This window comes from Homalodisca vitripennis, unplaced genomic scaffold (genome assembly GCF_021130785.1).
Source record: "Homalodisca vitripennis isolate AUS2020 unplaced genomic scaffold, UT_GWSS_2.1 ScUCBcl_3545;HRSCAF=9132, whole genome shotgun sequence".
NCBI lineage: Eukaryota > Metazoa > Arthropoda > Insecta > Hemiptera > Cicadellidae > Homalodisca > Homalodisca vitripennis.
The window spans coordinates 5,714-31,311 of NW_025779702.1; the positions used below are offsets into that span (position 1 = coordinate 5,714).

Sequence of the window (25,598 nt, forward strand, 5' to 3'; positions counted from 1 at the left end):
CTTTGATGAAAATAGCTCTCAAAGACATTGCTGGCTTAGTAAATGAAGCGTTCTTGAAAATATGCCGAATGGAACTGGCAAAATCAGGGTTTGCCTGTACAGGAATAAGTCCATTAAACCCTAACATATTTACCGATCTGGATTTTCAGGCTTCATTGTTCTCTCAGATGAATACGGATAGCCAACCAGAGAATGCTTCCGGACCAGAAACATCAAAATCCTTGTGCCAACCCGAACAGTCTAGTTTTCTAGATTTAAGTGTTCCTGGCACATCAGCCAAGTCACCCAATGTCTTAGAAGCTATCTCACCTCTCCCCAGCAGCTCAAATTCAAAGTTTAAGATTAGAAAAGGAAGAGCTGAAAAAAGTGAAATTCTTACCTCATCACCTTACAAGTCTCAAATTGAAACACGCCGAGCATTAGTCGAAGAAAAAAAAGATGCAAGCAGAAGAGAGGAAAAGGAAAAGGGAAGAAAAAATTATTTTAAACGATAAAAACAAAAAAGGAAAACGACTACTGATCGGAAGAAATATTGTAAAGAAAGGTAGAGTTCTTGAAGAAACGCCAAAAGTTGTGTCAACCAAGCGAACTTTAAATTTTGATGGGGTCTCTAGGAACGACAACAGAAACAGTGACACAAACTGCATTATTTGTGGTGAAAATTTCAATGAAGACTGGATTCAGTGCAGTACTTGCAAATGATGGGCTCACGAAAACTGCGCTGATCTTGAGGGAAGTGACCTATTTTACATATGTGACACATGTAAGAATAAGAAATGAACATTCATTATTCTGTTTACTCTTTTGTTAGCCAAAATTAGGCAGTCTAATTTCTGTAATTTTTCTTAATTTTCATACAAGATACAGATTATGTAATAAAATGTGTTTAAAAAATTATTTCATGTGTGCATTCTTAAAGAATCCTCGTCCGATACCACCAGACAACCAATGTCCGATACCACCAGACGCATTTTAAATCATAGGAAATACAAGATCTATGAAAATGAATTGCCAGATTTATATTTATTGTCTTGGTAAAAATCCCGTTATGTGTTATTTAAGTAACAAGTAAAAGTTTTATAAAACATTTAAAAAAAGTAGATAACATAAATATTAAGTTATTAATTTTGAAAAACGCTAAGGTGGCCGATACCAGCGGACTCTCCCCTATAGCTTCCTGGAGAAGTTCTATCTTGGCCCGGTTTTTGGAGAGCGATAATGTGTGAACGACGCCAAGAATTAGGGAATGTGTTTTCTAAATATATTCTATTATATAATTTTAGAAGATCTTGTTTTCCATCTTCCGTCAGGTTCCGCAACATGGCATAATGTATGTTATCGGGACCTGGAGCAGAATTTGATGTCGCCTTTAGTGATGAATCAAGTTCATCAATGGTAAACGGAAGGTTTAAAGGAGATTTGTTATTAATATTTAAATTTAGAGGATGTCTTTCTGTATTTGTTTTGAAATTTTGAAACTCCCTATTGTAAGATGACGTTTTTGAAATTTCCGCAAAATGTGAGCCGAGTAAATTGGAAACTGTCAAGGGATCAGTTACCACATCGGTTCCATTTTTCAGAGCAATAAGAGAAGGTGGAGAGGTCTTACAGCAAACAGATCGAAGCTTCCTCCAAACATCAGATGCAGGAGTAGTTCGTTTTATTCGATCTGTGTAGTCCAGCCTGGACTGCCGCCGTCTCTGTCTAAATACCTGTCTTGCTTTTGCCCGTGCTCTTCTGTACCTTCTTAAATTTTCTTCAGTCGGTGATCTGTTGAACAGTCTTAGACATTTTCGACGTTCCTTTAGAGCCGCCGAACATTCTTCAGACCACCAAGAAACCTGGCGTTTGTTTGGTGAACCCGAGGATTTTGGAATGCTCCGCTCTGCGGATGTTATAATATTGGATGTAAATAATATAGTGGATGTATTTATGTCGTTTGATTGGATATTAATAGTTTGAGAAATTATGTTCTTTTTGTACTCGTTCCAATCAGCCCTCTTAATTTTCCACCTGGGACACCTGCCTGTTGAAGACGGAAAGGATTGAAAAGCAACGGCAATGGGCGCATGGTCACTCCCTGACAGGTCGGGAAGTACGGACCAATGCACTCGAGTTGCCACGACCGGACTGCAGATTGACAGGTCGATTGCCGACCATTTGCCAGTCCTAGGGCACATTTAAGTGGCCGACTCATCATTGAGAACGACCGCTGCCACTTCATCCCACAATCCCGCAACCATGTTACCCCTCCGATCAGAATGGCTGGAACCCCAAGAGCGATGGTGTGCATTGAAATCACCAACCATCAGGAAAGGAGACGGGAGTTGGCTGTAGAGATCACGTAGATCATCAAGAGATAAATCAAAAGGGGAAGGTGGAATATACTGTATATGGAGTATATGGTTAATTTAAAAGGAACGTCGACTGAAACTGCCACTGCCTGAAGGTTTGTGACGATGTTCAAGGCTCTAGCATTAACAGAAGAATCAGCTAGAATAGCCACACCTCCAAAGGCAATTTGTTGGTGATGATCTAGGCGAAAGATGTCATAACCATTTTCTTTGAAATGAGTATGAGGAGGCAATTTAGTCTCTTGTAGGCAAATAAATTTAGGTTTTCTTGTCTTTATAAAGTAATTTTAAGTCTTCAAAGTGGCTTCTCAAACCATTAATATTCCATTGTAACAGCATTTTATATTATATTATATATTTTATTTTGTGCTAGTTCATCGTACTTTTTTTCTTTGTTTAGATACAGGACGGAAGTTACCATGAACAGTTTGGAACTCTGTCTGCATCTCCAAAGGGTCCTCAACCATATCGTCATCAAGTGATAATTGGGAGGATCTGGACGAGGGTGGATTAGTCTTTTTCAATAGGAATTTGGATCTATTATCTGATTTTGTTTGAATGTTCTTTTTCAGTTTGTCGGCGAGTTTTTTTCTCTCTTCCAAAGATAAGACAGGTTTCGTATTTTGTTGCACCTTATCTCTGAAAGTAGAAGTAGCTGTTGGGCGAGCTTGAGTCTGTGTGTTGGACTTAGTAGTTAGGGCGTGTGGACTGCTTGGGAAGGATTACTGGTGGATGCCAACGGATGTTGTCCGGTACCGGTTGCAAGCTGCTTAACCAAAGCAGCAACCTGCTCTGTTAAATTAAGTACCATAACCTCCAAGGCGGTGCATGACGGGCACTGTGCGGATTGGACTGGGGCTGAAGCAGCTTCGGAGTACGAGACTCCCTTTTTAGGGGTTGGAGCGATTCTTCTCCTGTACTCTTTGCGGGCTTCGTTAAAGGAGAGTTTGTTAAGAGTGGTAATCTTCAATACTTCCTTTTCCTCTATGTAAACTCTACACTCCTTCGAGGTGGCCGCGTGTTTGCCCTTGCAGTTTACGCATCTGACGTCGTTCTTGCAACCTTCTTCTTGGTGGCCTTCATCGCCGCAACTATAGTAAAGTTGGAATGCTCGTATTTTCAGCTCTTACTTTTTCTTCCACTTTCCTTTGTTTTATATATGATTCATTTTCAGAATCCGACAACTGTCGCTTTTTCTCTGGATCGTTGTCTCTTCCTCCGAATTCTTGCCCTAAGGGTGGGGTGGTTTGAGTTTCCATAGATAAGGTCACCAGCGCATCGTGTTTAGTAGTGCGGGCCGATTCACCGGGAGCGGGCATGCCCTCGGGTGTCCCACAAAACCGTAGCTTGGGGGACAACCCTACCTCAGTTCCCCGAGGCCCGGTTTCCATCGATTACCAAGTCGGGAATACGCGCACAACTTGGACTCGCACGTGGCAACAGGGGCTCCGACACCCCTGCCTACTGAACACTTCCTGACCAAGGACCGAAGTGGCTGGCTTCTGAACCAGTACATGACTTACGCCTCGGCAGAGACAAGCTCACATCAGCTCTCACCGACACCAGATAGGGCATCTAGTGCCGGCTTAAGCACTCCCAGCGAGCCATGTACTGGAACGGTCAGAGGACGGGTACTTAAAAGACCCTGGAGGGGGATTTGGTAGGAATTAGGGAATGGTTAGGTGGGAAGAGGCAGTTTAACGTCATACTCAGGACGGGAAGGTACTGGTATTACCATTTTACAACTCAATCAATATTGGTCAACGAGTAACCATCTCTTATTTTACAAATCTATCAGTAAATATACAAATTGCTTTTACCGTTTACATTGAGTTATAATAAAACTCTTATGAAACAATGTTCTCAGCTCAAACTTGTAATCTATATTGATGTAACCAACAAATTTTAAAAATAATTATGTATATCATGAGCAACCATTCAACAAGACTGGTAAATGCGCTATGGTTAATTATGTATAGATAAGCTGTAATGTCTGTAGGGAGGTTAGTCATGTATATATGTTAAATGAGTTTAATACATTTATATTAATAAATGTTAGTGATAAGACAAATCTCCATAATGTTAATGTGCCTTTCAGATACGATTTACCACAGAAAATCTTTGGAATTCACATTATTCTGGTATTCTTTTGAAACAACGTTCTTAGCCCAAACTTGTAAACTATATTGATGTAAGAGATATCTTTAGTTGTAATTGTACATGGGCAACATTTTAACAAGTCTGGTAAATGCCCTATTCTTAATTATTTAGATAGTCTGTTATTACTGTATAAAGATTAGTCATGTATATTTTGTAAGTTGACACAAGATCGAAACAATTCGCCTGACCGCTTGTATAAAATCAGACCTGCTGTGGACTATGTCAACGCAAGATGGAGAATATTGACATACCTGGAAAGGAGCTCTCTTTAGATGAGTCTATGGTGTTATGGAGAGGACGCTTAGTGTTTAGGCAATATATAAAAAACAAAAGGCATAAATACGGTATCAAGCTGTATATGTTGACTGAACCGAAGTTCAGCGTTTACGCAGGGGCAATGGATGCGCTTTCTGAACCAGGGCACACAGAAAAGGTAGTCATGTATTTGCTTTCTGAAAGATTTCATAGCGGACATTCTGTTTTTGCCGATAACTTTTACAGCAGCGTAGGAGGAAAGCGGGTAGTATGGGCCACCAGTTGTTTTAAAATGTTACCGTCAGGTAGAAGCACTGAACGGCGTTTAGCAAGCAGGCTAGTGTCGCTCCGTCATGTGCAGGTAGTTAGTTGGTCGTCGTCCCTACGTTGCGTTGAGTATGAGAGAGTTTTGTTTGTTTGTGAACCTGGAAACCGGTGCTTCAAATAACTTTTAACACATTCAGTGCTAAGCGGGACCGTTCGGACCCGCTGGGCATTGTTGTTTTGCTCTCGGCACTGTTTTGGCAGCACTACAACGAGGCTCTTTCTGATAGCGAACGTGTTGGCCGGTTTTGTTCTTTGTTCTCGTGTACATAGTTTCATCTAGTGCTGTGTTTGCTATTATTTCGTGATTGTTGTTTTTCATAAACTAATGAGTTTCTGACAGAAATACCAGGACAAAATTCACCTTTTGATTAGTTCAGTTTGTTAGTGGATGGTATTTTCCTTGAAAACATTTTTTTTTTTTTTTTTTTTTTTTTTTTTATAAGGGGCGAAAAACGCAGCGGTTATCATCGCCCTCAAGAGAAAATTGGCACCTACTCGTATTTGGTGGTGTAAATTAGGCAAACATAGATTACATTCTATAAGAAAAAATATAAATAGGAATGAAAGCAAGTAGTTGAGTAAATAATTTAAAATAACCTTAGAACTAGATAACAATACATGTAACAAGGGAAAGACTGTAAAGAGGTCTTAAACCCATATAGGGGCTAAAAAATATAAATAGAACAAAATAAGTACAAGGTACATAAACATTAATTAAATAAACTGTAAAAAACTTAACAAATTTTTACTGCCACCAAGGGTAGCTGTAAAGGGGCTAATTTGGCAGCTGTCATAATAATAATAAATAAAAATTAAATAATAAATTAATAAATATTAACAACAACCGATAATCGGAATAGATAAACTTAACACAATACTATATTTTGTTCATCAGCGACGTTGCTTTCAGAAAACATAAAAGTGTTTGAGTTGCCGTCTCGTCGTCGCAGAGAATATCGTTCAACGAAGCTGGCAGATTCGAGTTGCGGCCTATGTACCGAGTAGCGAGGGCAGTCAACAAGCATATGTTCAACTGTAATAACAGTGTCACATGTGTCGCAGACCGGAGGATCATCTCTACTCATGAGGAAGCCAATGTGTGAGAAGCGTATGGCCTAGCCGCAGGCGACACAACACAACCTCCTCACGACGACTCGGGCGGTTCGCTGTCTCCCAGAGGTCCAACGCAGTCTTTAATACGACGTAACTGGTTGTTAACGACTGCCTGCCACTCGGTATTCCATTTGGCTTTCAGTTTGCCCTTCACTACCGGAATAATGTCGGAGGAAATTATCCGTGCGGTGTAAGGCTGGAGTTCCAATGCTTCTTTGGCTCCTCTATCTGCCAGCTCGTTTCCGGATATTCCAATGTGGCCAGGTACCCAGAAAAGAAAGACAGCAACACCTTTTGGACTGAAGGGACGACAAAGAGTGCCATATTTCGCGGATGATGATGTGTTTTGAAAACATGTCGCTGATGGCTTTGTATACCACTAAGGGAGTCGCTGCAGATAACCAATTTTTTTAGTCATAGGAAACGTTATATTTAGGGCCTTTTGGATGGCTGTTAATTCGGCCCGTGAAAATGGAAGAGTCGTTGGGGAGACGAAACCCGTATCGTCTAACCCCAGTGACGAAAGCACATCCAGTTCTACAACGTTCCTTTGACCCGTCAGTATATAGACAACATCGCAAGGTGCGAGGCTGCCTAGTATTTGACGGAATTCTTGTTGGTAGACTGTTTCTGGAGTGGAAACTTTTTTTAAACTAAGAGAGATTTAAAATAATTTTTGGCATTGAGACGCTCCAGGGTTGGGATATCACATTGATGAACGAATTTAAACTGGTAATCATTTAGGCCTATTTCATAAGCGTAGGATTTGGCCCTAACGCCTAAGGGTGAAGGAAGATTTGGTCTCGCTAGGGAAAGAATTATAGAGTGGATTTCGCAAGGACCGGTTCAAACGCAGGGTTTTTCTGGCTTCCCTGAAAGAGCGTGAACATAGTTTAGGGACAGTTGTTGTCGTCTATGCGAAAGAGGGGGGTTCTCCGTCTCGTTTCTGCGAGAAGACTATTAATAGGAGAAGATCGAAAAGCTCCAGTGGCCAGTCTTAAAGCAGAATTATGGACTGGGTCAAGCATTTTGAGAGCACTGGGTCTTGCGGACCCATATGCTTGACATCCATAATCTATACAGGAACGGATGGTGGCTTTGTAGAACCTGAGCATGCATGTCCTGTCAGCCCCCCATTTTGTTCCGCTTAAAGCTCTCAGTATTGTTCAAGCGCTTCACGCATCGATCTTTTAGGTCTTTCAGGTGAGGCACACAAGTTAGCCGGGTATCAAATGTGGAGACCCAGGAATTTGATATTGTCACAAGTAGTAATTCTCTGACCCAGCAAAGAGAGCGTTGGCTGCTCAACGGTACGCATTTCTGGAGAAAACGATGGCTTTTGTTTTAGGTGGCGAAAAAAGAAAAACCTGTAACTCCGCACCACTGCTCAAGCCTGTTGATGGTAAGCTGTAAAAGCTCTCTCCCCCACCGCTAGCCTCTTTGTAGAGAATGTAAATAGAGAAATCATCTACAAACAAAGAACAGCGCACAGGAGGGGTAACGCAGGACGATATGTTATTGATTGCAATGGCAAACAGAGTACAACTTAGAACGCTACCTTGTGGAATACCATTTTCCAGCGTGAAGGAATCGGAAATGGTGTTCCCAAGTTTGACCTGTATGGTTCTTTCCGACAAGAAGCCCTGTATGAAAGAAACCATGTGGCCCCCCTACACCCCAAGATATTAAAGCATTTAATATCCCCCTTCTCCAAGCTTTGTCATAAGCCTTGGAAATGTCGAAGAATACCGCGATCAACTGTTTTCTTTCAATAAAGGAATTCAGGATTGCCGATTCCAAGGCAAGTAGATGGTCACTAGTAGACCGGCCCTTGTCGGAATCCGCACTGGGAGGGTGAAAGAAGATTATTTTTCTCCAGAAACCAAACAAGGCGTTCTGTTGACCATCCTTTCGAATACTTTGCAGAGGACTGCTAGTAAGCGAAATTGGTCTATAGGCTCCTGGAGAAGTTCTATCTTGGCCGGGTTTTTGGAGAGCGATAATGTGTGAGCGACGCCAAGAATTAGGGAATGTGTTTTCTAAATATATTCTATTATATAATTTCAGAAGATCTTGTTTTCCATCCTCCGTCAGGTTCCGCAACATAGCATAATGTATGTTATCGGGACCTGGAGCAGAATTTGATGTCGCCCTTTAGTGATGAATCAAGTTCATCAATGGTAAAGGGAAGGTTTAAAGGAGAGTTGTTATTGATATTTAAATTTAGAGGATGTCTTTCTGTATTTGTTTTGAAATTTTGAAACACTCCCTATTGTAAGATGACGTTTTTGAAATTTCCGCAAAATGTGAACCGAGTAAATTGGAAACTGTCAAGGGATCAGTTACCACATCGGTACCATTTTTCAGAGCAATAAGAGAAGGTGGGGGGTCTTGCAGCAAACAGATCGAAGCTTCCTCCAAACATCAGATGCAGGAGTTGTTCGTTTTATTAGATCTGTGTAGTCCAACCAGGACTGCCGCCGTCTCTGTCTAAAAACCTGTCTTGCTTTTGCCCGTGCTCTTCTGTACCTACTTAAATTTTCTTCATTCGGTGATCTGTTGAACTGTCTTAAACATTTTCGACGTTCCTTTAGAGCCGCCGAACATTCTTCAGACCACCAAGAAACCTGGCGTTTGTTTGGTGAACCTGAGGATTTTGGAATGCTCCGCTCTGCGGATGTTATAATATTACATGTAAATAATTCAGTGGCTGTATTTATGTCGTTTAGTTCGATATTACTAGTTTGAGAAACCATGTTCTTTTTTGTACTCGTTCCAGTCAGCCCTCTTAATTTTCCACCTGGGACACCTGCCTGTCGAAGACGGAAAGGATTGAAAAGCCACGGCAATGGGCGCATGGTCACTCCCTGACAGGTCGGGAAGTACGGACCAAATGCACTCGAGTTGCCACGACCGGACTGCAGATTGACAGGTCGATTGCCGACCATATGCCAGTCCTAGGGCACATGTAAGTGGCCGACTCGTCATTGAGAACGACCGCTGTCACTTCATCCCACAATCCCGCAACCATGTTACCCCTCCGATCAGAATGGCTGGAACCCCAAGAGCGATGGTGTGCATTGAAAATCACCAACCATCAAGAAAGGAGAAGGGAGTTGGCTGTACAGGTCACGTAGATCATCAAGAGATAAATCAAAAGGGGAAGGTGGAATATATATGGAGCAGATGGTTTAATTTAAAAGGAACGTCGATTGAAACTGCTACTGCCTGGAGGTTTGTGACGATGTTCAAGGCATCTAGCATTAACAGAAGAATCTGCTAGAATAGCCACACCTCCACAGGCAATTTGTTGGTGATGATCTAAGCGAAAGATGTCATAACCATTTTGTTTGAATCGAGTATGAGGAGACAATTTTGTCTCTTGTAGGCAAATAAATTTAGGTTTTATCTTGTATTTATAAGTAATTTTAAGTCTTCAAAGTGGCTTCTCAAAACCATTAATATTCCATTGTAACAGCATATATTAATTAATATTATATATATTTTATTTTGTGCTAATTCATCGTAATTTTTTTTCTTTGCTTAGACACAGGACGGAAGTTACCATGAACAGTTTGGAATCTCCGTCTGCATCTCCAAAGGGTCCTCAACCATATCATCATCAAGCGATAATTGTGAGGATCTGGACGAGGATGGATTAGTCTTTTTTACTAGGAATTTAGATCTAGTTTCTGATTTTGTTTGTATGTTATTTTTTTAATTTGTCGGCGAGTTTTTTCCTCTCTTCCAAAGACAAGGCGGGTTTCTTATTTTGTTGAACTTGTCTCTGAAAGTAGAAGTAGCTGTTGGGCGAGCTTGAGTTTGTGTGTTGGACTTAATATGGGGCGTGTGGACTGCTTGGGAAGGATTACTGGATGCCAACGGATGTTGTCCGGTACCGGCTGCAAGCTGCTTAACCAAAGCAGCAACCTGCTCTGTTAAGTTGAGTACCATAACCTCCAAGGCGGTACATGACGGGCACTGTGTGGATTGGACTGGGGCTGAAGCAGCTTCAGAGTACGAGACTCCCTTTTTAGGGGTTGGAGCGATTCTTCTCCTATACACTTTTTGCGGGCTTCATTGAAGGAAAGTTTGTCTAGAGTAACAATCTTCAAAAACTTCCTTTTCCTCTAAGTAAACTCTGCATTCCTTAGAGGTCGCCGCGTGTTTACCCTTGCAGTTCACGCATCTGACGTCGTTCTTGCATCCGTCTTCTTGGTGGCCTTCATCGCCGCAACGGGAACATGTCTCAGGGCCGAGCACGTCTTAGTAGAGTGCCCGAATCTCTGGCAACGGAAACACCGTTGCGGATTTTTGAAGTAAGGCCGTACAGTCAGGGATAAATATCCAGCCTTAATAGTTTTTGGCGGTTGGGGAAATGCAAAGGTCAGGATTAGACCAGGAGTAGGGACCTTTCTCCCATTCTCCGTCCGAAGCATCCTGACCACATCGGTTACCATTTCGCATTGTAGCTCGTCCTTGATTTCTTCCTCACTACACTCCATCAGGTCACGGCAGAAGACGATCCCCTTGGAGGTGTTCAGTGAGGAGTGCGGTTTGAACGACGACTTCCACCTGACCGAAAAAACTCGTCATCTGAAGGAATTTTTTGGCTTGGATGTGGTTCGCAGCCTCCACCAAGATAGTTCCATTCCTTAATTTGCTCACAGCTTTAGGTTGACCGCCTGAGGAAACAAAAGCTTTGTTAATAAGGAAAGGACTAACCTTCGTTAGAGTTTTGCCCTCATCCTTGTGACTAACGATTAGATATAGTGGAGTTGGAAACGTTCATTATTTTCAGCTCTTACTTTTTCTTCCACTTCCTTTGTTTTATATATGATTCATTTTTCAGAATCTGACAACTGTCGCTTTTTCTCTGGATCATTAGGATCTCTTTCTCCAAATTCCTTGCCCTAAGGGTGGTGTGGTTGTAATATCCATAGATAAGGTCACCAGCGCATCGTGTTTAGTAGTGCGGGCCGATTCACCGGGAGCGGGCATGCCCTCGGGTGTCCCACAGACCGTAGCTTGGGGGACAACCCTACCTCAGTTCCCCGAGGCCCGGTTTCCATCGATTACCAAGTCGGGAATACGCGCACAACTTGGACTCGCACGTGGCAACAGGGGCTCCGACACCCCTGCCTACTGAACACTTCCTGACCAAGGACCGAAGTGGCTGGCTTCTGAACCAGTACATGACTTACGCCTCGGCAGAGACAAGCTCACATCAGCTCTCACACCGACACCAGATAGGGCATCTAGTGCCGGCTTAAGCACTCCCAGCGAGCCATGCACTGGAACGGTCAGAGGACGGGTACTTAAAAGACCCTGGAGGGGGATTTGGTAGGAATTAGGAAATGGTTAGGTGGGAAGAGGCAGTTTAACGTCATACCCAGGACGGTCCTTGAAAACATAGTAACATTCACCAACCAATATGAGTAGATAAGAAAGGCCGGTTTACCGACGTCTCAAAGAGGTCGAGTAGGAGGGCGAGTTGCTTAAATCCTTTGTTGTCAAAGTCGCGGTTCTTGTTCGTGTGCAACAAGTTGTTTTTTTATTTTTTACACTGTACTGTTTCAGCAGTTGTCTTTGTTTTTTAATTCTCGGTTCTTGTTCGTGTGCAACAAGTTGTGTTTTATTTTTTACACTGTACCGTTTCAGTAGTTGTCTTTGTTTTTAAAGTCGCGGTTCTTGTTCGTGTGCAACAAGTTGTTTTTTTTATTTTTTACACTGTACTGTTTCAGCAGTTGCGTAAAACTTTTTTGTCGATTACACAAAGCGGAGCAACACACACGGCGGCGGCGGCGGCAGTGACACAACGCGGTGAGTCAGCGGCGGCGGCCGGCGGTGCCCGAGTTACACAACGCGGCGTGAGTCAGCGGTATCTATCATACGCGCAGTCTGGCAGTCTGGTGTGCGGTCGTTCAGGTGCAGCACGTAACAAGACGCGAGTGTATACGAAAACGTGTTAGGTGTTCGTGTACCGTATGTGAAACTTTTGTTGCTAGAGAAACGTTGTATGTGCGACCCGTACTGACATCACTCATACTGTACAGAGTTTGAGGCAGTGTCGAATACTAGGTAGTCCGAGGAAGTCGTGACAATGGCTACTGCTGCTTGTGACGTGTTTGTGGCGTGCGACAGATGTGGTGCAATGGTGACTAAGTCGCACATAGCACGTCACCGTAACACTGACAAGTGCAACTCGGTCGGAGGAGTCGAGCCTCACGTGTCGAATACAAAAGAACATTGTGTGCACTGCAATAAGTTAATAACGGCACGTAACATGGCTCGCCATCTCAAAGTGTGTGGATCGGTTAAATCAACTGTTGAGCCTAAAAAGGCGTGTCCGCATTGTCAGCAACCGATAACCATGTCCAACTTGAGCCGTCACATTGCAAAGTGTTCTCCAGGCGTCTTAAAGCGTAAGCATGGTGTAGCTACCGTTTCAGCATCACCGCCAAAGGTGCCACGCCTCGAACCGAGTACTAGCACGTCTGCCATCGGTCACGGAATCGACGACGAGATTACGGAGATCGACAATGCATTCAAGGGTCGTATGAAAACGTACATGATAGAAAACAAGCGTGGTATCAAAGACCCCAAAAGATTTCTTAAAACATGTAGAAAGCCAATCACTCGCGAAATAGCACAGCATGTCGACGAACACAACATCAAAGCTAACCTCGTGTTTGAAGCCGAATACACAAAACCGACGAGTGGTGTGATTCAAAAGATGAATTTTAAAACTAAAAACAACGTGATTCTTCCAACTACGGACATTAGGGTGTATGTTAAAACGGCGATGAAAAAGCTTTTGGTCGAAATGGAAGAGTTCTACGCCAAGGGATCTGGTTGGACCTTGCACAAAATCCTCCACCTCGAGTTACGAATTAATCGTTATGTTCCACTCAGAGGATCCAGTTACATGGAACTGCCCAAAAAGATTTCAGCTAAGAAAGCAATCGTAAATGTAAATAACACCGATCAGAAATGTTTCGTGTGGTCAATCTTAGCCGCGTTGCATCCCAAGGGGTGGCAAGCGAAGCCTGAGCGTATCCACCACTATCAACCTTTTGAGCACGAACTAGACGTACATTTGGACGGTATCACTTTTCCTGTGAGTCTCGACCACGTCAAGCTGTTTGAAAAGCGATCTGGAATATCCGTCAACGTGTACTCTTACGACGAGAAACTGGTCGTCTATCCGCTGTACGTGACACGAGAAGAAAAAGACACACATGTTGACTTACTGTATATTACAGATCAAAATAACTCGCACTACTGTCTCATCAAGAGTTTGAGCCGACTTGTAAGGTCTCAAATTACAAGATACAAGAGCAAAACCTGGCTCTGCAAGCGCTGCCTCATGCATTACGGTACCGAGGAACTACTGATCAAACACAAAGAGGACTGCAGCGAACACGAGTCGTTCACGGACGGTAAACACACCTCGTGCGCTGGAGGAATTTTCGGTACATCTTTCAGTTCCACATTTCCGACAATAGAGTTGAGTCTGTCTTCTCTATCGCGTTGTTCCAAAACATCATGTTCGCCTTTCAAGAACGCCTCGCGTAATTTATCATCTTGTCGGGCAAAGCGTTTGGCCTCTTCCGCAGTTGGAAATTTAGCAACTGGTTCGGGTGGTATATTCGGCTCAGACTTAATTTTCTTGATCAACACGTTTTCAATGCCAGCTTGTCTTTTGGTTCCCATTATGTTTAACTATAACAGTAGGTGTTGACATGTACGTGGTGTATAGCGTATTACACGCAGTTCAGTAAACGGTGATATGTCGTTTAAAAAAATATTTGCGTGTATCATCGTTAATGGTAGAACGGTGATATGTCGTTTAAAAAAATATTTGCGTGTATCATCGTTAATGGTAGAACGGTGATATGTCGTTTAAAAAAATATTTGCGTGTATCATCGTTAATGGTAGAACGGTGATATGTCGTTTAAAAAAATAATTGCGTGTATCATCGTCAGTGGTAGAACGGTGATATGTCGTTTAAAAAAATATTTACGTATATCATCGTCAGTGGTAGAACGGTGATACATCGTTTAAAAAATATTTGCGTGTATCATCGTTATTGGGGAAACGGTGATGTAGCGTGTATCACGTCGTTAACCATAAACTTGTATTTACCGTTATGCGCTTTCCTCGTCATGTCTATTGAAATAAATCCGTGCGGCTGAGACCAACACTTTCTGCATAAAGTTTCAAATTCACGATACGTCATGTCCGATCCAACAAAGTCGTCGTATATTCGTTTGGTGTAATGTTTGTTTTGTTTAAACACGCACAACATGTTCACATTATTACGAATCACTTGCATGTCTACCTTTCCATAACTCTGACTCAAGTACACGCACGATATCTGTTTGTGTCGGCTGCGAATAAAGCAATCTTTAATTTTGTCTTGCTGCTCCATCAGACAATCGTCAAACACGACCAACGCGTTACGGTCACATTCTTCCACCGATATGAGATCCTCACAACTGCTAAAGAAGTAAGCGATTTTCGTACAAAGTTTTTTCTCGATACTCGTAAACGTCTGCAACATGTCTGTGTAAGCCGTCTGGTGTATAGACCGACTGAACACGTACAGCTTTTTAAACTTGACTCCTTTCTCGTTGTACACCAGATTCAACAACAGATTGGTTTTGCCACATCCCGACGTACCGACAATCAGACAGCGAAGTGGCTGCGGTATAAGAGATGCGCTATTTGCTAGCGGTTCTTTGCAGTATACTTTAATGTCCATTCTTTGCAGTCTGCTAAATTACTACAATAACGACTCATACCGTATATCTATTACAGAACTGTCTTTTGTAATTCCTTCTCGTAAAAGGACCCTTCTATTTCTTCACCTTGAGCGTCAGTAATTCTGTATGTAACCGGTCTAGTGTCAATGACTTTAGAAACTGTGAAACATCTCTCGCGTCCAATTGCTTTTGTACTTGTTGGCAAACGCTTCTTTTTTCACAGTGATGCGCACACGGTCACCCACTTTCAGTTTAGGTTTTCTAATAGGTATCTTTGATTTCAATTTATTGAACTTTTGTAATATTTGATTTTCGTTTGTTTCATCAACGTCTGACGGTGTCATGCCGATTGATCTGTGCATGTCCGCCTCATTGTACTGTGCGACTAACAGTTGCAGGATGTCGAGCCACTTGAACGAGTTTCTCGCCTCAAACTCTATTTTCATTTTGTTGTTGAGCGTCCGGTTGAACCGTTCCACGATGGCGCTCTTTTCCTCGTTCTCCGTGTGGTACATTTTTATACTGTACCGTTTCAGCAGTTGCTTAAAGTCTTTGTTTTCAAATTCGCGGCCCTTGTCCGTGTGCAACAAGTTGGGTGGTCGGTGATCTGCATCCGCGACTCTTTTCAGTATCGATTCGAAAGCCCTGGCCACGTCCACACCACTCTTTGTCTTTAACGGCTCCGACCAAGCGTACTTACTGAACGTGTCAATAACGTTCAACATGTACTTGAAGCCTCGGTTGACTTTAGAGTAAGCCGTCATGATTACTAAGTCGGCAGCCCATAAGTCGTCGATGCCCAAAGTTACTATACGCCGTCTCGGAAACTTTTTTATTACCGGTTTGTGCAGTTCCCTCGCCTCTACTAAAGGTGAGAGTTTTATGAACGTGCTCTTTTTTGAGCCACACTTTCCACACACCGACTTTGACCGCCATCTGTTATTGGAGCGAAGCTTTACTGTTTGTTGTTTGAGCGATGCAGTTTTCGTCTTACACTTATGACAATAGCTTTCCATGTTTCCCTATATTAACTGACAAGTTGTCATATGTAATACGTATACAATATCAGACATATTTACATATGCGATTTCTTACAGTAACAGAATGAGTGAATTACACAAACACAAAATAAAACTGACCGAGGGTCAGAAGCGTAAGCTGCGCATCGCCTACAAGAAACGCAGATCGGCAGTAATCGGTATTGCGAAAGATCAATTGTCGAGCAGTGGTGATGGTGATACAATCAAGTTGACGGATAGACAGCACAAAGCGGTGCAGAGAGCGATAAAGAACAACAGCGGTAAACGACTGTCACTGGAGTACGGACAGCTAGAGAAAAACGTTGACGGTGGGCTACTGAAAGAAGTGTTGGGATTCGTAGAGGACAACTTGCCGTACGGAAAGAAATTCGTATCGCCGCTAGTGAGACGGAAAATTGCACCGTTGCTGAAAGAGCAACTTGTCCCGTGGCTGAAGAACCTGATTGACAACGAACTCGATTCCATCATCGAAAAAGATCCCAGTAGCAACGGTCTCCGTAAACGTATAGATGGAAAACTTTTATCGTTGTTTAAAAAACATAGTTAAGCATATTAAACTGATGTCAGCGAGTGATTTGAACGTGTGGGCTCGTAGACTGAACATTCCCAACTTTCGCGGTGTATTTATGCGAGAAGCGTTACCGGTCAAACCGCATCGCATCGAATGCGGCATAATCAATCTGGGCGATCTGGATTCGGACGGTACACACTGGACGTGTTACATGAAGATGGGTCACAGCAAAGTCTACTTCGACTCGTACGGTGACAGTCAGCCACCTCGGGAACTAGTCCGCTACTTGGGTCCAGAGAATCTGATGTACAACACCAAACGAATTCAAGACTACGACGACCAGCCCATATGTGGACACTTGTGCCTGGAAGTGTTAAGGCTATACATGTCTGGTTGCAAAAGTTTTACTGATATAGAAAGCGCGATGGAGAAAGATAAATACATTTGGAAATCTTGGTTTGCATAATGTTTGCAGTAAACAGATTCAACGAAGCAATGATAATTGATGAGTCCAACAAACAAAAACAACAATACAAAATATGTGGATGCTCGAATAAATGAAAAGTTGATATCTGCTAATGACGATAGTATGATGATCAAACAATATGTTGAAGCGCAAATAAATGCAAAGTTAAAAGATTTTGCTTCACAATATGGCGATCAAACAACTATCAAACAATACGTGGAAGCGCGAATAAACGAAAGATTGGAGTCTTTCAGGAGAGGTGGCGAGGTAAATTTAGAAACTTTACACATACTGTGGAAACGGTTCAGAACGATTTAAAGTCTCACACCCAGAAAGCAGATGAGCTCACCAGCAAGGTAAAGTTTATCAACAACAAAGTAAACGTGAAAAACAGACGGATCGTAAACGCTGCAAAATCTGTAGACGAACACGACGTAGTGATCAGAAAAGAAATTGACGACCTCTCGAGGAGATTAAACGAGCAAACTTCGTTTACACTGCAAGAAAACATTAGGAGGCTTAATACAAGGTTCGAACAACTCGAAAACTGGAAGCGTCAATGCGCAAATACGGTATCAGAACTGTATGAAAAAGTGTTTTCTCCAATAGAGTAGTGTGTAGCGTATAAGTGCGATGCACGCTTCCATATAGACACAGTAACTATACCCACAGTACTATAGTAAGTATACTAGTATAAACTTGGACTTGGATATAGAGTAATAATGCCTGTGTTAAAACTCTTCGGTAAAGGTTCCGTGCTGAACTTGCATTTCGAGCATCCAATCCACTTGGACGACACCGTGAAATATAAAGTTGCTCTGATTGGTTTCTATTCGGAAAGCAATATCTACAACCTGAGAGAAACGGCGCACGTTGTCTTTGCACAGGAAAAATACAATGTGCCACTAGACCCCGGTTATTGGACGATGGAATCGTTGCAACAAAAATTTGGAAACTATCTCAAGATTACAAGAAATGGCGATCGCGTCGTTCTCAGATCACCGTACAATTTTCGCATGGATTCGAATCTTTGTGCACTCCTCGGTTTTGATCAGCGTAGCACTACATATAATGCTGGTGAAACAGTAACAGCAACTAACCCGCCGAATCTAAGACCGGTGGAAATAGTCGAAGTACACTGCGACATTGTGGAAAACAGTTATGTGAGTCACGACGTGCACCAACACAAACACCAAGAATCAAATCAAATCAAATTCTTTATTGTTCATTGACATGAGACATGCATGGAACATGGTCAGAGATTATAAAACCGATTAATACTAAACAGAAGAATACAACATCACACATTTACATAACAGTTAAAAACAGTTTAAAACATAAAATATTACAACTTAAACTACAAACTATCTTATCTATATCGTCCACTAGGCTGGAGCACCGCTCACCAGTTCGTTAATGGAGTAGAATGCTTGTCTTATTAGGTATTTTTTTAAGTTGTTTTTAAAAGACGTCTCAGTCTCGCACGCTTTGATACTAGAAGGCAAAGCATTAAAGATTTTAGGGCCCATATATGACATTGATTTTTTAAATGTGTTATTATGGTGTTGCGGAATGATTAGAGCATCTCTGTTTCTTGTAGAATACACGTGGTTAAATGATGGGAAGGATTGAAGGTTCTTAAATGTAAATGTGGCAACCGAATATATATAAAGTGATGGCAATGTCATTATGCTTTCCCTAGGGAAAACCTCCCGACAGCTCTCACGATGACCCAGACCACACATCAGTCGAACAGCCCTCTTCTGCAGTTTAAAAACCCTACCGATCAACCCACCTTAAAGAGTAAATACGACGTGCACCAACACAAACACCAAGAGACGGCAATATTGTATCAGTTCTATCCCGATGTGCCGCACGGTTATAAAATATCAGAGAGACCGCAGTACCCACACTATGTATCGGTTAGACAAGGGCTACATAAGCTGCAACAGATCAAACTAGCCATCACGGACCAAAACAATACCGCTCTGTTAAACGACGATGTTATCAGTTGCGTTTATTTGGACCTGGTTCCGGATCGTGCTTAATCTATTCAAAACTTTGGTAATGTAGTACATTAGTAGACAAGATGTATTACTGCACGTATTTGGTTATTGCAGCCACCTTAGTATATGCAAATGAAGACTTTGACTCTGTGCGTTATTTGAAACGTTACGGATATTTAGAGAATGACAACACTACTTCGTTGGTAGACGGGGAAATCTTAAATGTGGCGATAGAGACATTTCAAGCTAAATATAATATCACAGTTGACGGGTCCATGAACCCTGAAACAGAAGCATTCATGAAGAGACCGCGATGCGGGAACAAAGACAATCCTTTGCCGTATAGAATACTGAGCAACACCACAAAATGGTTCAATAATATAGTGACATGGAACTGGTTGGGCAAACCACAATACATGCCGTTGGTTAACGCTGCTTTTGGCGTTTGGACGAGACACACTAATCTCACGTTTTATCGCTCGTTCTACGATCCCAACATTCCTATATCGTTGGATTCTCTCCACGTCATGTACGCTACTAGATCGCCATGTCCGTATAAGTTCGACGGTCGCGGATCGGTGTTGGCACACGCCTTTTTTCCCAGACATCTTGAAAAACCAGACTGATATTCATTTCGACGTCGATGAAGACTGGGACATGACTATGAATCTCCCGGCACCTGGAAAAACATCGTTCTTCTCTGTTTTGGTTCACGAGATCGGTCACGCGTTGGGATTGAGCCATATTGTATTGAACACAAGTAATGTCGTAAAGCAATGTTAGATAGTGTTAGATACGGGCACAACCATCCCGGGTAGATACACGAGAATGGGCAAGTTGTACGATGAACAAGTTACTGGAATCGAGCGGAGCGAGTACCGAACCGTGATGCCGGTCTCCGACCTAAACTTCAATACGCCAAACAACTATACGGTTTACAAATTGGATCACGGAGATGCGTTTTACGATTCCCGCATAATGTACCACATACACGGTGAGTTGGTAAAAAAGGACGGTACCGAATACCCCGCAGCGTCGACAATTCAACTGATTGACAATTTTCCAGCGTATTTGTTTTCGCGAATCGAACTGAAAAAACACAACACTCTGCTCGACAGCGTGGATCATCCCGGCATTACGAGTCAAGTGAAAGGATTGGTGAGCTACAGTAAATCGCAAATGTACATGTTGCCGACTAGCGGTTTCATTTCCAAGTTTAGTGGCGGCGGCAAGTTCGAAGCGTTGGGTACACTCGGCCACTTGGGTCTGGGATTCTTTGACCATTTGCGTCACCCAATGTACAAGGGCGGGTTCGAGATCACGTTCACTCGAGCCGAAGACAATGACGCTATATACCACTGGTCGGGTAACGCACAAGGAGCAACTGAACCGGCAGACGGTAAAGTTGTAATCAAGTAGTTTGTGTTGCGTGTTCCGTTGGTCGAGTACGAGACAAACGCCAAGAGCCAGCTGATTGCCGGTCTCAAACAAATGAGTGATAAGGATTCGCTGAAATACACTTACTTGCAGTGGCAGTGTATCGATAAGAAAGGCGTGTTCGGTTCAACGTTCAACTTTGACGTCACCGGCCTCTATCGTAACGTGTACAATCCCAAATTCATTATCGTTGCACTGCAAACAGACCGCGCCAACAAGCAAAAGAAAAATCCAAGTCGATTCGATCATTGCAACTTGAAGAATGTGTCGGTAAAAATCAACGGACACCGCTATCCGGCAGAAACGCAAAACTGCGATATGACGGCTCAAAACTACAGGCTGTTGTACGACCAGTACTTGACATTTAGGAAACTCATGTACGGCGATACGGACGTGTATGTCAACATGGACGATTTTAAATCGAGGTACCCCATCATCGTGATTGACACGCATTTGCATCCCACCAGCCGAGACAGGTCCAGAAACGATATACAAGTCGAATTGGATTTCACTACAGCAGTTGCGTCCGCACAAGGTGACGTGGGTACTACGGCGTACGTAATATTGGTGTCTCAGACAGAGTTCATGTACGACATTACGCGAAACGTTATTCGCAGTGATGACGTTTATCAGTGTCCTCGTTTATGTAGGACAGCGTCGTGTTCCAATAGATGTAACGCACCAATACGTGTTTTAGTAAAGCAGGTCTAATACTATAATATTTGTACACACAGTGTTATCTGCGCCCAATAGGTTATCTGTGGTCAGAACAGTCCGAACAACTATCCCACATGCAATAGCCTTCTCACGGCTGTAGCGTTCATTACTGAAGTACCGCGACGCGTTTACTTTATCGCCGTGTGTTATTTTTAAATTCAGAAAAAAAAAATACTTTTACGTGATTGGGAATTTCCACGTGATTTGTAAGTACATATTATCCAATTGTGAAGTTAAGGTAACGTTAATTTTGCCTATTTATAACTTGTGTTTGATTCGTTTGAAGAAAGTTTGGTTGAATTTGTAAAATTTTCAATATTCGATACAATTTCATTATATAATTTTCAGTGTTCAAGCTACGTACTAACCACGTAAGAACACAGCCCATGCATTACAATTAAATTGTGTGCAAAATTACAAATGTTGTATGTCATACACTGTTATATTTAAATTTGCAATATTCATAGGTATAGCACTGCCGATATTGTTAATAAATAATTTAATTTAATAATAATCCCTAAATATTAGGGAATTGTAAATAGGAAAACAATTATAGTTTTAGTTAGGCTATCCTTGAAGAAATTTTCAAACATCCAGATCCGATTCAAAGGTAGCGTACATATACTAGTTTTTATTCACATGGCCCATTGAGTTTGACTCTGTATCAGTATATTGCCTGTGAACTGTATGTAAATGGTACTAGACCCTACTATTGTGATGTTTGTTTAGTGAGAACAAGCCTATTCCCTGATTACTGGGAAATAAAAAACAAGCTTGCTACTGCTACAAGTGCTTGTTACTGTACAAGTTACAAAGATTAAGTAAGTAAAATAATTAGTTACAAGTTTAATTAAAGCGTTGCATAAAGTCCTTTTTTTAGTAACTATTCTAGTATTTATTTCTAGTATCTATCCTGACAAAGTATAGGTAGACAACATAGGTTAACTTAATATGCGTATTTTTCTAAATTGATATAAAACACTTATTTTTTCTGTTATGAATGATCTGAAGTACCAGCCCGGAACCCTATACAATTCAAACCTTCTAATGAAAGAGGAAGAATGATTAGATTATCAATGTAAGATGGTCTACTTAACAACATATTCTGTAGCTAGAGATACATCATAGTACTGTATTAACATTTAATATACCAAACACTTATTATTCGCAACACTCGGAACGGTTTATCTTGGGTCACGACCTTACAGATTACAGCTCGTTTGCTTCCACTTAATTTTTAATTGATCATTAATTTTATATCAGACTTTTGTCATTATAAACACAGAGTACATTAATCTGAAAAGAAAATCCACAACAACATAAAAAAATATATACATTTTATTTAAATACAATGTGTGAAAATATTTACATACAGCTATATAGTACAGCTAAACAGTTTTTTTTTTTTTTTATATATATTTACATTTGTTTTTACCGTAGGTAGTCTCACTGTGTCGACAGAGCAGACCGGATTTCCAGCTCAGCCATAACTTCTACGGGGATGCTGTAGTGTCCCCAGGGCAGAGTCCCGATGCCGTCGTCTTGGATGTAGCGTTTGTCATCATGAGGCGACAGAACAATTTTGTTCAGTTCAACGCTGTACAAGTCGTGTTTAAAGCTCCGGATCATGTTCATCGAACCGTATTGTATACCTGAGGTGAACAGACACTGTTTGTAATCGTCGACGGTCAGGTAGGTTTTCTATCGTTGTCTTTTTGACACCTTTCGACTTTTTGATCACTCCGCCTTCGGATCTGCTGGAGTACATTTTCGAGCGAAGTCCTACGTGCTCGTACATGATTCTGCCGTTGAGCTCGTCTTTCATCTTCCCTAGTACCTTTTTGTTGACTCGAGGCATGTTGTAACGGTTGGGCTGAGGGTAGTCGCTGGTGTCGAACAGATCGATCATGTCTTTGTACAAGTCGGTCGTCTGGATGTGGTACGTTAGCGAGTCGGTGTCTGTATATTGAAGTTGGGCTTTGTGACCGTACCGCCTCTTGATGACGTTGTAGTGGAAGTCGTACATCAGCGTTTTCGACACGTCCAGAATGCTCATGCCGACGTAGATTGCTTTATTGAACATCAATTTCGTTTTTGACATGTGAAACGGCTGCCAACTGTTCGGTAAATATCGTCCTGCTCTTAAAGTTTGGTTGAGCAGTCCACTTGTCGACTTGTTCGTCTTTTGTGGCTAGTCGGATGTCCACTCTGTTCCGGATGTTCTCCATTGTCTTACCGAAAACGCTGTTATTCATGAGCTTGAAGAAATCTTTCTCAAACTCGTTCCTGGCTTGCGTACGCATCTCAGTGTTCAAGTCGATGTAGGGCTTGAGCCAGGCTGATTGACTGAAGCTTATAACTCTGTGGACTTTCTTAAGTTTCATGCCGAGCGATAGATACTGTTTTAGATTCCGGTAGTGGACAACATATTTTTCCTTCTCTAGCAGTGCGGTGAGTAACTTTTCTTCTTTCGATCCCGGCGGTACTCGACGTTCCGGTGCAAGAGGCAAGTCAGAGTGCAAGTCGTGCAAATTATTGGGATACACCAAGTCGACTTCCAGAATGTAGCCAGTTGGTGCGTCATCCGGAACTTTTGTAACGTCAATGTCGGTTTTGCACCACTTGAAGTTCTTATACGGCATGTACTGACTCATGGCCCAGCCGTACAGATTATTGGCGTCCAAGTACGTCAGGTAGGAAGTCGGCTGGTCCTCATCGAAATCTTCCATATAAGGGTTGTTTGCTGCGGCGTACCGGTTAGAGCACTGTGACACTCCGCCACGAATGCCCTTGCCGATCATCAGGATCATGTTGTAGTCACTGAGAAGGTCGAGTTTTATGCCGGTGGTCTTGAGCATCGCACTCCACGCGAGTCCGGGAGCCGTGTAGTACCAAGCAGGGTCGAGCTGGTACGTCTGCATGCAAACGTCGCGGAAGTTCTCCATAATGTCCGCCAGCAAGAGCACGTCCGTTTGGTTGTACAACAGTGTGTAGTCTTTCATGTTCTGTATGTTGAACGTATTCCAAACGTTGACCGCATGTTGGTAGTCTTCGGGCTTTACGTGAGCATCGTTCAGCTTGTTGTAAAAGTCGTTCTGCGCGGGCAGGGACGAACGTTCAAACTTCTCCATACCGTCCATATAGTCGTAGGGATAGACATCCTTTTTAAGTAACAATTCAAGTTTCTCTCCGTCATAGAATTTGGAAATGTTTTTAAATTGATCGGGAGACAGGTTCTTAGCCAACTTGTCTAGACTGCTTGCCATGAACCTCAACGAGTCCAGGAACCGTAGCTTCACTCCACGCTCAACCTCGATGGTGTAGGAGATGTAACGTTCCTCGTTGTTTGGAATAACTTTGATGGTCTCGTTGTTGAGCCCAAACATCTTGATAAACAGGTGGGTGTCGTATCCGCTCAGGTTGTGAACAAACACTGGCAGGAAATGCGGTTTCTTGAAGTTGAGGTTACACGAGTTGTGAGCCATACCTCTGAATTTCCCCGTCAGATGGTCGTGATCGCGAACTTTGTAATCATCGGGATCGTTGAAAGACTTGCCACAGATGTGACACTGCCGAGCGTTGGCTATTGCGTGTAAATCGTCTTGAGTCAGCTCCATCGGTAGAGCAGCAGCTCTTGAGTAAAGTTGGAATATTTCCCTGGCATCGTTCATGATGCTTTCCACGAACACTTGCGCAGCGTCCGGTCCGAAATACGTAGTGGGCGGTTTGTAATCACCGTCAGAGTACACGAAGTAGTACGAGAAACTTACAGCTTCGTGTTTCTGATACTTTTCGGTGTAAGAACTTTGTGCATCGGGATCCCAGCTGCTGCTGGCTACGGGAGTCAGCATACACTCAAAGTCAGCGTAAGCCACGAACGGTACTCTCATAGAGTGTTTGAAGTCCTTGAACTGTACGGTAGAGCCTTCTTTCGGTGTCAGTATTTTCACAGCCTCGTGTTCGCTGCAGTCTTCTTTGTGTTTGGTTAGAAGATCTTCCGTGCCAAAGTGTAGTAAGCAGCGCTTGCAGAGCCAAGTCCTGTGCATATGGTTTGAAATTTGTGAACTTACTAACCGGCTGAGATTCTTGATGAGGCAGTAGTGAGAGTTGTTTTTATCCCTGACATACAACAAGTCCACATGCCTATCCTTTTCTTCTCGTGTAATGTATAACGGGTAGACGACCGGTTTCTTATCGTACGAGTACACGTTGACGGATATTCCAGATCGTTTTTTCAAACAGCTTGACGTTGTCGAGATTAACAGGGAAAGTGATGCCGTCCAAATGTACATCTAGTTCGTGCTCAAAAGGTTGATAGTTTTGTACTCCGCATGGATTGTTTCGCCAGTCTACGGGATGCAATGCGGCCAAGATTGACCACACGAAACATTTCTGATCAGTGTTCTTTACATTTACGATTGCTTTCTTAGCTGAAATCTTTTC

At 42.5% G+C, this 25,598-nt stretch overlaps 1 protein-coding gene across 1 annotated transcript; it reads right to left on the reverse strand.

Annotated features, from left to right (window-relative positions):
- Nucleotides 1-23,227: 23,227 nt before the first annotated feature.
- On the reverse strand, nucleotides 23,228-25,201 carry LOC124372592. The gene has a single exon (XM_046830998.1). The coding sequence runs from the start codon at nucleotides 25,199-25,201 to the stop codon at nucleotides 23,228-23,230; it is 1,974 nt and encodes a 657-aa protein (XP_046686954.1).
- Between the last annotated feature and the right edge of the window lie 397 nt (nucleotides 25,202-25,598).

Excerpts from the sequence above, each read along its gene's own strand:
- LOC124372592 (XM_046830998.1), bottom strand. The coding sequence starts at position 25,201 with ATGCACAGGACTTGGCTCTGCAAGCGCTGCTTACTACACTTTGGCACG.